General features: G+C 44.9%; 1 protein-coding gene across 10 annotated transcripts in view; it reads left to right on the top strand.

Annotated features, from left to right (window-relative positions):
- The window catches only part of NUMA1 (nuclear mitotic apparatus protein 1), a 71,602-nt gene that overhangs the window by 40,832 nt on the left and 17,312 nt on the right, over positions 1 to 13,458 (top strand). For all 10 annotated transcript variants that reach the window (XM_043481228.1, XM_043481227.1, XM_043481229.1 and 7 more), the window contains exons 3-7: positions 4,419 to 4,504; positions 9,241 to 9,320; positions 10,613 to 10,695; positions 11,431 to 11,511; positions 13,084 to 13,171. In XM_043481228.1, coding sequence (XP_043337163.1) covers positions 4,419 to 4,504; positions 9,241 to 9,320; positions 10,613 to 10,695; positions 11,431 to 11,511; positions 13,084 to 13,171 — 418 coding nt within the window. The remainder of the gene's footprint in view (positions 1 to 4,418; positions 4,505 to 9,240; positions 9,321 to 10,612; positions 10,696 to 11,430; positions 11,512 to 13,083; positions 13,172 to 13,458) is intronic.

The raw sequence follows: 13,458 nt of genomic DNA, 5'->3' as shown, positions 1-13,458 counted from the left end.
TGGGCATGCAATTTGGTAGAGGGTATTTTATTTTATTTTATTTTATTTTTTTATTAGTTGGAGGCTAATTACTTCACAACATTTCAGTGGGTTTTGTCATACATTGATATGAATCAGCCATAGAGTTACACGTATTCCCCATCCCGATCCCCCCTCCCACCTCCCTCTCCACCCGATTCCTCTGGGTCTTCCCAGTGCACCAGGCCCGAGCACTTGTCTCATGCATCCCACCTGGGCTGGTGATCTGTTTCACCATAGATAATATACATGCTGTTCTTTCAAAACATCCCACCCTCACCTTCTCCCACAGAGTTCAAAAGTCTGTTCTGTACTTCTGTGTCTCTTTTTCTGTTTTGCATGTAGGGTTATCATTACCATCTTTCTAAATTCCATATATATGTGTTAGTATGCTGTAATGTTCTTTATCTTTCTGGCTTACTTCACTCTGTATAATGGGCTCCAGTTTCATCCATCTCATTAGAACTGGTTCAAATGAATTCTTTTTAACGGCTGAGTAATATTCCATGGTGTATATGTACCACAGCTTCCTTATCCATTCATCTGCTGATGGGCATCTAGGTTGCTTCCATGTGCTGGCTATTATAAACAGTGCTGCGATGAACATTGGGGTGCACGTGTCTCTTTCAGATCTGGTTTCCTCAGTGTGTATGCCCAGAAGTGGTATTGCTGGGTCAAATGGCAGTTATATTTCCAGTTTTTTAAGAAATCTCCACACTGTTCTCCATAGCGTCTGTACTAGTTTGCATTCCCACCAACAGTGTAAGAGGGTTCCCTTTTCTCCACACCCTCTCCAGCATTTATTGCTTGTAGACTTTTGGATAGCAGCCATCCTGACTGGCATGTAATGGTACAGTAGAGGGTATTTTAGTAGTCACCCTAACTACTAATCAAAAAGGACCAATTAAAGAGCCAACTTTAAGAAAAAATTACAGAATTAGGAAATGAATGTTTAATTTCCAAGTAGGTTGGATTTACTAAAACTGTCTTTAATCACTGTCAAATCTGTAGTCAGGAAATAATGTGTTTAGTGTACAAAATGTGCATTCTTAGTCTTCAGCTTCTGAAATAGATGCAAATTTTAGTTGTATAGTTTAATATGGGTGTTTTATATCTATATTTTTTATTTACATTCCAGTGTTTTATGTCTGTATTAGAAGCATCATCTCTTTCTCCTCTTCCCCAGGAAAAGACTGGTTGAGTAGTGTCTGTGTGCCTAGTTCAGTTGATTAAGTGATCTTTAGGGGGTCCTTCAGCTACATTGTTTTAAGTTTATCAGTTTATTTATATTGGTTTTAGGCTTGGTTTTATAGTGACTACTATAATAGTCTACTATAGTGACTACTGCCTTTACGGAGAAGACACAAAAAAGACTGGTTTTATTTAACAGCAGATATTTGTATACTTTTCTGAAAAATCACAGTGAATGTGCATTAATATATTAAAATATAGTTAGATACAGTTTTTCAATTTAAACACAAGTTAGGCAGCTAAAGTGGATTTTATAACACTGTAGCAACATGGAATAATGCTTGTTAGTGAGAAGAGTGTCATCCACCCAGACACATGCATGTGACAATCACAGCGGTGATTTCTTTTTTAATGACCTAGGAAAAAAGATTAGAAAGAAAGAAATCAAAATGTTAGAAGTGCAGGTATTAAAATACTAGAGTGAGTGGAGTTTTTTGTTTTTCAAGTTTTTAATAATTTATTTTATAATGTAAAGATAAACCTATATTTTATTTAAATTGAAGTATGGCTTGAAATTATTCTGTTCCCAGCAGTTATAGTGAATAAATTGTTGTAGGGAATATAAGGAACTTTAAGATTCAGCAACCGTAAATAACCCTGGAAGCCTTACAGGAAGTTCTGGATTCTTCAGTGAGCTTGGCCCTCTGTCACGTTTTATATCCTAACTAGAGATGAAGGAGCTTGTCTGCTTCCTCAGCTTTCAAATGATTTCTCATTTGAGAGCAAAATAATGCACAGGAAGGAAATGTATTTTTATATCCATAAAAGAAACTATTGCTGAGTTATTGCTTAGTTGATATAAGATGAGTCCTGATTCCTCAAGTTAAACCAGCTAACTGGTATGATTTTTTCCAATCTTGTTAGTGAACAAGCATTCATAGCCCTTGAATGTTTTACATAGGTTCAGATATTAAAAGAAGATGGTTTTTGGATGCTTAAGTCATTGCAGTCTCTTCATTTTCAACAGATAGAAGGGACTGTGGCTTGGAATATTCAGAATCTTCTTTAAAAATTCAGACTGGCATTTTATAATTAGATTAAGCACACACACCCGTTCCCCTAAAGATAGTATAAATGATTATCTTTAAGAGTGTGTGCACACATGCGTGCACGCACAGACACACACACACACACACACACACATGCCCCCAAAGATGGTATAAATGATTATCTTTAAGAGTCCAGTGAAAGGTTCTATTTTATATTCCACACTTAAATTTTTTTTTACTTTCAATCCACTTTAATTTAGATTTGTTTAGAAGTTCTTAATATAAAATTATTTAATGGAAATAAGTACTATCATTTCTGTAACTGATCACTGATTTTTTTTTTTTCATCCTCATGATTCTCCAGTCCAGTCAGCTAATTTAACTAAGAAGTAGAAGTATTGCTGGATCTGTTTCATTATTTTAATTTTTATTGACCATAATAGTGCTTTGCATTTAGTCCTCTTATTTGGTAATGTGTTCTTTCGTCCACAATCTCATTTGAACACACACTGGCCCTCTAAGGTAGGTAAGTTTGACAAGTGAGAAAATAGGCGAAGGAAGAAACAAAGTTCGTAACAAATGTTCCTGGCAAGTTAGTGGACGGAGGAGCTGGATTCAAAATCCTCGTCTGGGAGCCTCTGGCCTAGTGCCTGTTGGAGAGCACATTTGACGGGGAGGGACAAATTAGGGGTGTGGGACTAACTGCTACACTACATAGATAAGCATCAAGGATATACTGCATAGCACAAGGAATTAGTTCCAGTGTTTTGTAATAACCTACCATAGAGGATAATCTGCAAAAATACTGAATCACTATGAAACTAACAATTTTGTAAATTAACTACTTCAATTAAAAAAAATAAAGAGTACATTTAATAGAATCTACTCATTTGCACATAACCACTACTCTGAAGTTTTTATATCCTGTAAAGCAGGATATGTCTCCCTTCTCCCTCAGTCTTGCATATGTGATTGATTGACTTAGCAAAACAAACCCTTCCTTCCTAATAAGGTACCGCAAAGGTAAACTTTAGCCCAGACTTCTGCACTTGGTACCAGTGGAATTTATGAGGTTTTCCTGTAGAAGTCAAACATGCATGCTTGTTGAATAACCTGTGTACCTGGTTCATCTGTGTGTGACTGGTGGTGAACTTTCTAGTGGCAAAGACTGAGTTAGATGAATGCCTGCCTGAAGGCCAGGAACGGGAAAGGTAATTGAATCTGAATTGACATGTTTTTCTTTGGGGTTTGTAGCTCTTCGTTTCCTCCCTCCCTCCTTTTTTCTTTGTTATCATGTGTTCTGATCATTTCTCCCTTCCTTAGCCAAAGTTTCATGTCTGGAAAGAATTTAAAAATGCATCAATTACGAGATTTTATATTTGTGTGGGAGTATATAAAATATACCTGGTATTTAATATCAACTTTGAGTGGATACAAAATTCAGATTTCAAGAGCTATAAAATCAAGAGATACAAAAGGCTGTAAATGTAATATCTGAGGTGTAAACATTCAAGAAATACAAAGGGCTATGAAAAAAAGCCTTTCTTTTTCCTACCCCTCACTCCCTGCCTCAGGTTCCTCTCTTGGGGCACAAGTTTCTTTCATTCTTTCTAGAACCAGTTTATGCCCAATTATATTTAAAATACACCCGAGTGCTGGAACATTCTGGGAGAACTTAAGCTTTTATTCAGTTGAAGCCAAAGGAAGGACTCTGAGGGCAGCTTTCAGGTGGCCTTTAGTGGATGAGTTGGTGCAGCAACATTCCTTTGCTGAAATTAAAAGTCCTAGAATTGCCAGTTTCTGCATTCCTTTAGCTGCAACTATAGGCACTCAGAAGGGGCTTCCCAAGTGGCACTAGCGGTAAAGAACCTGCCTGCCGATGCAGTGAGACATGAGACATGTGGGTTCGATCCCTGGGTCGGGAAGATCCCCGGGAGAAGGGAATAGCAACCCACTCCAATATTCTTGCCTGTAGAATTCCATAGACAGAGGAGCCTTGCAGGGTATAGTCCAGGGGGTCACAGAGAGTCGGACATGACTGAGGCAACTTAGGACGCACATAGGCACTCAGAATAAGAATTGCCGCCTGGGGAAAGGAGCAAACCCCAGGGCTTCTTGCACCAACGACGGTTTCACCGAGTGCTTCCCTTTGCCTCGCAGGTGAACAGTCTGCGCCTGGGTGACCCGGTGGAGGCTGTGCTGCAACTCCAGGACTGCGGTGTCTTCATCAGGATCATTGACGGCATGTGAGTCTGCACTGCCTTCCCCTGTAGCCTGTCTAGCAAAGCTGTAGGCTTGGGTGGGAACTGCATTTAATTTCCTTCCCTGGTTGGCCAGAAGGCACCACAGGATTGGAATGTCTTCCCAGTCACTGTGTCTCTAAGAGAGAGGTCTCCCTCTTGTCCCATCTGGAGGCTTCCTCGCTATTTCTCGTTCGTAGGAGAGCTGCCAGGTCTCTGTGTTCACACCTCCGGGAGCCTGCCCCGGGGTTCCCTGTCCTCTTGTCTCAACAAGAGTCTTCTGTAGCCCTCATCCTTATCTTGCAAGGTCATCCTTACCTCACAAGCCCTCTTTGCAACCTGTGAGGCCAGGAAGAAGAAAGGGGAAGCTCATAAACTTGAGAGGAAGAAGCAGCACCTAAAAGTCTTTTAACTTGTTAGCCCTGCAAAGATTTGTGCCTCTCTAACCCATAGAGCATTTCTGGGGTTTTCACCTACCTCATTTAACTTATTCTCTGAAGTCAATTAGCATTTGATAAGCTGCTTGTTGTCATGTAGCCAAGATCTGAGTTTAGGCCTCTTCATTTTATATCTGTGTCTTTCGTACATTTCCTTTGAACTTCAGTTATTTGAGAAACGACTGGACTGGGGCCTCCTCTCATCTCACCTTTCTGGAGCCCAGCAAAGATGGGTCAAGCCATGACCTGTATTTATCTTTTTAAAGCTCATATGGTTCATCTTGTTTCCTGTATCCTCAACTTTAAGGAATTACGAAGGGCAGACTAACTGGCCTTTTACTTCTTTGTGCTATGGGCAAAAGTATAGGCAAACCATGATGTAAGGAATTGGGGGGGACAGTGGAGAAGACCGACTTTCCCAATTTAAAGGAAAGCACAATAGATGCTGAGTCCCCCAGACCAAGATCTGAAGTGTTGAGGCTTCTCATGTGGCTCAGTGATATTCTGCAATGCAGGAAACACAGGTTTGGTCCCTGGGCCAGGAAGATCTCCTGGGGGAGGAAATGGCAACCCACTCCAGTATTCTTGCCTGGGAAATGCCGTGGAGAGAGGAGCCTGGTGGGCTATAGTCTATGGGGTCGCAAAGAGTCAGACACGACTGAGCAACTGATCATGTATGCACCTGTATGCGTTGTATCCACACACAGCATGTAGGAACTGGTGTCAGGAAGTCAGCATCTCTGTGAAGCAGGTTGGCTGCGTTTATGGGCAGCAGCTCATTGACAGGGAAACAAGGTAGAACCGAGCTTGTGAAGGGCAGGGTCTGGGTCTAATTCATCTTCAGGTTCTCTACACCTAACTTAGGACTTTGCAGTGGTTAGATTTTAATTAATGTTTGTTAGGTGAAAATGAGCGAATGAACATATAGTTGATATTCTAGTGGGGCTGAGTGTCCCTACAACAGATGTTTGCTAGAGTGGGTTTTTTTGTTTTTTTAATCTTTTGAGATTTATATTAATAATGAGGTGTCTAATATGATTTCTTAAAGGTCCCTGTGGCTCTGACTGACCCACCTGCCTTAGTGAAGGAGGTCACTGTATTTCTTATTTTGGTACAGACACTGCCATTTCCTTTTCTTTTGGTTGTACTGCATGGGTTGTGGGATCTTAGTTCCCTGATCAGGGGTAGAATCCGGGCCCTGGAAGTGAAAATGCTGAGCCCTAACCACTGGACTGCCAGGGAATTCCTGGACAATAACCATTTTCTTTCCTGGTTACCCAGACACAGGACATTTCAACATCATTTTGAATTCTCCCCTCACCTGGGTACTGATTTCTAATGTCACCATCTTCTCAGTTTGTCCTTTCAGGAGATTTCTCACATCCCTTCCTCTGCCTCATTCTGGATACCAGACCCTCATGACTTCATTCTTCTCTAACCTGTCTTTAGTCCTGGGTATCCCTGTAGCGTGCTCTCAGGACCTTCCTCCATCCTGCTTTCAAAACTGTGCTCAACAGCTCATGGACCTCAGCAGCTCTTCATTGCCAAGAGATTGAAATCTAAAAACTTCAGTTTTGGTATTCAGAACTTTCATCAGGGGCCCATCTCTTCCCTCCAGTCTTGTTTCCTACTCATTTCTACCTCTACACCCCACTCTCTTTTTTTTTTTTTTTTTTTTTTTGATCTTGTAGACTTTCTTAAATTCTGACCTTTGTTAATTGTATCATCATGGTACTGCTTAACTTGTTCTTCCCCTAGTTGCCTATAAACTGGTAATTAGATCTAAATTTAATTAGCTTTAAGGTTTTTTTCAAGGGTACTTCATAGATGGAGTTGTGTACCACCTGTAAGTCAGCCTTTTATAACTCATAATGTAACAGCCATTTTGCAAACCCTAATGAAAGTAGATCTAGGCAACTAACATCAATGGCCAGTAAAACCATTAGGCTGGCAATACCTAACCTACAATTTAATTTTAACATCACCAAAGGAGAGGCAGCCAGGTATGACTTCCCTCATTGTATCAGATAATAGTGTGCAGCATGGATGGATCAAGCTTTTGCTTTTGAGGAGATAAATTTCCTTGCCTGATGACAAGAGCAGTAGATGTGTCCAGGGGTAAGGATGTATATCCTTGGTTTAGCCACTGTAAGTTTATAACACAGTGGGAAATTTGCATAAGGCAGGTCAAAAATTCAAGATGCCCATTTTCCAAGTTATTTTCTAAGGTGCTGCCTGAGCTTTAGATGAGAAGAGACAGGTGGGGAGAAGAGTAGCAGTGGGGAGAGAGAGAGAGTGTGTGTTGGATAGAAGTGCTATTGAAATCCCAGGGTAACCCTGATCTTCCCCCCAGATACAGGGCGATGCTGACCAGCTTTCTTTGGGAAAACGTTACTGGTGAATGTGTTCTGGCTGATTCGTTTGTGATGCTCCTACTGTTGCTAACAGAAATCAGACACCTGGTTCTCAGGGAAAGAGTGGAGAAGGGCTGGGCAGGCGGCAGATAGAAGCTCTGGGAAGTGAGCAAATGCTTGTTCCTTGGCCACTTGGCTTTCTCTCTTGGAAAATTCATTAGAGTCAACCCTCTGACAAGTTTCTCCATTTTTCTGTGTGTGAATAGCCTCAACCAAATAGGCTATCCCATCTCTTTGATATCTCTGAGGCTTGCAAATCAAAGTTCAGTGGGGGTATTTTTCCCAGAAAACTTTAAAGCCCTGATATTTGCCTTACTGATGTTGACCTCTGCTCATCCCAGTTAAAAGCATTCCTCATCGGTCAGTCAGCCCATACGTACTCAGCACCTGCTGTATTCCTATCTTTCAGCTCACACAGAGTGGTCACTTATAAATGATGCGCATGGGTCTGTGAATGTTGTCAGAATGCCTGAGAAGAAGGGGGAGACATGACTAGCAATGGTTCTGTTTGGCTTCCTGCCAAAGATGAAACTTGAATGCAGTCTTCTTAAAGGATGGGTTGTGTTTCCCCAGAACCAGAGTTTTCCAAAGCATGTTCCATGCAACTATACTATCTCAGGGGCTCAGTGGGAAAAAAATGGGTTTTGTGGTCAGATATATTTAGGAAATAATGCCTATTATGCCTTCTTCTTTAGAAAAATGTTCAGTTGGGTTTAACCCAGTATTTCTCAGACATTTAACTGAAGTACCATGTTTATTTTTTTTATCAATTGGAATACACTTAGGTAAATTACTACTCTGTGATGAGGCAGAGTCACAACATTCCAGATTGTGGGTGGGTAGGGAGGATGGCTCTTTCGGGAGTCTGTGAGGAGATTAGCATCTCTGAAGGAATTTGTAGGTGTCCCTAATCATAGACCAGCTACCCAGAGTGCTGCTTGTGGGGGTTCCCTTGGAAGAAGCCTTTGTAATCACTCCATAGCTGGAGGGAGTAACTCCCAGTCTTGGCTGGGATGCTTTTGTGCTTTGCAGGGGGATTCTCAAGTCTGCCCTACCCTCTGGAAAGTTGGTTGAAACTTGGAGATGTGGGATCTGAAGAACAGGAGGCCTTTTAGTCAGTATCTTCAGCTGTAGCCTAGATAGAAAAGTCAACTTTCTAACTTTTAAATGAGGGTAGTCACTTCTGAAAATGAAACTGCCCTTAGCCAGAGGGGCTGGGGCCAGGCCTGTATGAGAGCGCCCCCTGCTGCTCCCTGCCGTCATTGCTCTTCACACTTTGCTCACCTTTCCACTTAAACCAGCGCCCAGAAGGTCACAGATCAAGAGTGATTGTCCCTTGGCCTGGCCCCTCGGAGGCCACCTCAGCCTTCAGCCTAGTGAGTGTTGAACTTTGACGTGTCACTTCAGAGCCTTGTTCCTGCCTGCTCTTTTCAGTTCTTGGATCTGATTTCCCGTTTCCATAGTCCTGTCTCACTCTAGCCGCGTACATAGTCCTCCCGCACTTGTTCTCTTGTCACGTGTTCCCAGCGTCCTGACCTTTTACACGTGAGCCATTCCGGACTATTGACCCCAACTTCCCATCCATCTATGCTGCCTCCATCGCCTCTCAGCTCGCTTCCCACAGAGCTTTCCCATATTCACAAATGGGGCGGCAGAGTGCTGTCTTTTCCAGGAGGGCCTCAGGCCTCAAGTCCCCACTCCTCAGCCACCACACAGTTCCTTCTGGGTAAATGGTGTCTCTGTCTTCTCCCCTGCCTCCAGCGCCTGGCCTGTTTGTCTGTCAGATCCAACACAGACCCAGCCTGAAGGGATGGGAAGGTGATAGGTAATGCAGTAGCCAGGAGGGAAGGCTGGCCAAGTACTCTGTTTCTAACGCTTGTTCTTTTCCTAGCCTCGGCACTGATGAAGGGCAGCAAATCCTGCAGCGACCAGTGCCCGAGAGACTGGAGTTTGTGTGCAGTTTTCTGCAGAGTAAGCACCTTTCTTTCTGGCTGGGAAGGAGCTGCTTCCTTGGGCTCAGGCGGCCAGAAGAACCAGGTCTCAGGTGTCGGGAGGGGCAGAGGCTTGAGGCCGCCCACTGTGTGCCACCGAGATGAGTGTGGCCGGAGCGGCTTCTCTGGGTCTGGCCTGCACCAGTTGGGGGAGAGTATCCCTGCAGTCCTGGAGTATGAGTCTGGGATCCAGGTAGAGCCAAGGGGTTGATTTTGGGGACTCATCACCTTGGGTTCCCATTCCTTCCACTGCAAGGAGACAGAAAGATCCAGGTTACCTTCTTCCCCTTGCTGGGATAACAGTTTCCCATGCTAACCCTAAATTAATTGCTTAAGTGATTTGGTATAGGGGCACAGACAGGCTAAGAATGAGGTCTTGCCCTTCTACTCTACTGTTTTGTGTGACCTTTCTGGACATGGGTTCCCTGTCTGTAAAATGAAGATGATTAATAATTGCTCTTAAGATTGACGTGCAGAGTAAAAAAGGACACATGCAGAGCTTCTTCCCAGGTGGTGCTGGCAATAAAGAAACTGCCTGCCAATGCAGTGAGACATGCAGGTTTGATCCCTGCGTTGGGAAGACCCCCTGGAGGAATGCATGGCAAGCACTCCAGTATTCTTGCCTGGAGAAGCCCATGTACAGAAGAATCTGGTGGGCTATAGTCCACAGGGTCAAAAAGAGTCGGGTGCACCTGAACAGCAGAGCACACATGCACTCAGAGCTTCTAGCGCAGTGCTTCTCAGTCCCCTCCCCCATAAGCTATGGACGCAGTTCTCATCTTTGATCCAGGAGCTATCTGCCATCCCCACCTCAAGAGGATTATAAGAAAGGTGATGATGGATTAAGATAAAGCAGGGTATTGGTAATGGAGCCCCGCCCCCCCGGCAGCATAAGAAGCAGGTATCCTCCTCCCAACCCTGGTCTGACTCAGCTGCAGGCAGGCTTCCTCTGCACCCTCTGTTGGAAGGAGACTCTGCAGTGACCTGGAATCTCTGGGCTCCTCCTCTATGGTGCTGAGGGGGAGTTGGTGTGCGGGTGGGTGAGTGCTACATCAGGCCCCAGGTCTGCTGTGAATTCCCAGCCCATTTTCTCCTTGAACTGTCCCTGTAGTCCTCGGACTAGCCCAGGATAGAACTAACTTGAGGTGGAAATGTGCGTGTCATCTCCTGGCCCCACCAGCCGTTCTGCTTCTCTGACTGCGAGGTGTTCTGATGATCTCAGGGATGGTTCCCAGGAAACTCACCTTGTTTTCTACATTGTTGTCATTACAGAAAACCGAAAACATCCCTCTTCTCCAGAATGCCTGGTGTCAGTGCAGAAGGTGATGGAGGGCTCAGAGCTGGAACTAGCAAAGGTACCTGTGGAAAACAAAACTGGTGGGGGTGAGAGGGTGGCACCAGAGGGGCCTGCAGAGGGGCCTTCTCTCAACCCAGAAGTGGTGGAGGCTTTATTCCTGAGCCTTGTGGAGGCTGGTGGTAGGTCCAGGCAGCCACCTAGCTGAGGCTTGATTCAGCCAAGGATTTTAGCCCATCCTAATGACAAAGAGGTTTACTGGACCATTATTGTGGCCTCTGTGGACACCTGGCAAGAGTCAGGCCTTAGCTGGCTATCGTCGTATTTTTCTTTTTAGCTCAGTCCAGTTCACTCCCCCCTTCTGTTTCTGGGTGCTAGCATATGGAGGATGCTTTAAGAGTCATACCCTGGGTTCCATGAGTGCAGGGATTCTGGCTCCCGGCTTTTTGCACAGTGAGCACTGAATCCTTGATTAAGAGGGATGGGATGGGGAGGGAGGTGGGAGGGGGGTTCAGGAGGGGGGAACACATGTACACCCATGGCTGATTCATGTCAGTGTATGGCAGAAACCGCCACAGTATTGTAAAGTAACTAGCCCCTAATTAAAATAAATAAATAAATTTTTTAAAAAAGAAAAGTGTTTCCTGATACAGTTAAGGGCAGCAGCCTGGGGCTGCTGAATTCTAGGAGCTTTCAGAGGGTCTTGGAAGAGCTCAGAGTCCCCAGAACAAGGCAGGGGTTGGGGACTGGGAAGAGAGACAGCCCTGCTCAGTGGCTCCTCCGGCTTGGCCTCTAGATGATCATGCTGCTCCTGTATCACTCCTCCATGAGCTCCAGGAGCCTCAGGGACTGGGAGCAGTTTGAATACAAGATTCAGGTAAGCCCTGTGCCTCCACCCCACCCAACAGGCTTGCCCATGTTTCACCCCATCCCAGTTGTTTTTCTCTAAACAACATATATTATTCTTTATAAAAACTATGTTATAGTAGTTTTCAGCTCAGTTCAGTCATACAGTTGTGTCCAACTCTTTGCGACCCCATGACCTGCAACACGCCAGGCCTCCCTGTCCATCACCAACTCCCGGAGTCCACCCAAACCCATGTCCATTGAGTTGGTGATGCCATCCAGCCATCTCATCCTCTGTTGTCCCCTTCTCCTCCTGCCTTCAGTCTTTCCCAGCATCAGGGTGTTTTCAAATGAGTCAGTTCTTTGCATCAGGTGGCCAAAGTATTGGAGTTTCAGCTTCAGCATCAGTCCTTCCAATGAATATTCAGGACTGATTTCCTTCAGGGATTTTAGCCATTCATTATAGTAAGTCTGGAAAATACCAAGAAGCACAAAGAAGGAAATAACAGTTGCTAGTAATTGCATTCTCAGCAATAATTGCTAACTTTTAAAGGATATACTTGCAGCTTTTTTTCACATACATATGTTTAACTGTACCTGTACCTGAACTGTCTTTGGATAATACATAGAAATTATTCTTCCTTCATGTATGTGCTTCTGTATGTTTAAGTGGGTGTTTTACACAGACTGTCACTCCATTTCACCCTCCTTTCCTCTAGGACGGATCAGTGAGGATGTCTTTGTCTGTCGTGACAGTCTAGCTCAGAGCGGGTCCCCCCTCCCCTCCTCTGCACGGTCCCTAAGTGAAGGGGAGTGGGCGCATCTGCTCCATTAGAGAGGGCACTGCCTGCCGTGCAGGTCCTGACGATGTCCTCGCTTCCTGCGTGAGTGGCTGGGCTTTGTTTCCCAGGGCAGCAGCCGCTGCCGTGCCAGAGAGGGGAATGTCAGTGACTGGCCGGGCAGTGCCCGCAGAGCTGTGGCCTTTCACCTAGTGGTAGAAGTGTTGAGTCACCCCATCTCATACTCACTTAGCTTGTGGCTTGTCACAGGTTGGGGTTGTAGTGCTGAGGGAGGAACAAGTGGCTTCTTCCTTCCTTTAACCTTTTCTCTGCTCTAAGCTGATCATAGACCTGGTAGAAAGAAATTCTAAAGGAATAAGGAAAATGGCCAGGGAAGTCAGATCAACTCTGTAGCTTTGGAATTCAGACAGCGAAGGCAAGATTTTACAGCTGAGCTGGTGGTTAAGCCCTGCATGAGCCCTGGAGGTGTTTTCACTGAAGACAGAGAACAGCTGGGAGGGGCCAACAGAACTGTGTGTAAAAGCTTTCTGACTGGGTTGCTTTGCTTACCTGTTCTCATCTCATGGTCTGGAGTGAAGTCAGTTTGGACCTCTGTCTGACCCTGGGTGCATCTTTGGGGGAAATGAGGGGCTGGGGACAAATAGAGTGGAATGTCTCTGGGGGAACATTCTGGACTGGACCATGGGGCTCTGAGGGTAAGGATGGGTTCCAGCAGACCCTTAAGGCACCTCCAGGATGGTGCCCTCCATCCCTGCAGGCCTCCCGAACACCTCAGTGATGCTCTTTCTCTGTCTGTGGCCCAGGCTGAGTTAGCCGTCATTCTCAAATTTGTGCTGGACCATGAGGATGGGCTAAACCTGAATGAAGACTTGGAGAGCTTCTTGCAGAAAGGTGAGTAGGGGCCATTCCTGACAATCTTGTCGTTTCAGAGCTGGGGACTGCTAGGATCCTGAGTTGTCAGGAAGTTCTGGGGGTTTGCCCCAACACAGAGCACAGAGTGGGTGCTTAGGAAACATGTGGAACATGGAGTGACATGACTTCTGGCCATGTTGCCCTCATCCCAGTTCCCACAGAGCTCCTCCTCGTGCCTGGCAGCAGCTCAGCAGGACATTTGTAAGTGATCATGTCTGCTGTCGGTTCTCCTGGTTTACCCCACCACCCACGTGTTCATCTTGTTT

The sequence above is a fragment of the Cervus canadensis genome, chromosome 11 (genome assembly GCF_019320065.1).
Source record: "Cervus canadensis isolate Bull #8, Minnesota chromosome 11, ASM1932006v1, whole genome shotgun sequence".
Classification (NCBI taxonomy): Eukaryota; Metazoa; Chordata; class Mammalia; order Artiodactyla; family Cervidae; genus Cervus; species Cervus canadensis.
The sequence above is the reverse complement of the archived record's forward strand: the minus strand, read 5'-3'. Positions and strand labels throughout refer to the sequence as shown.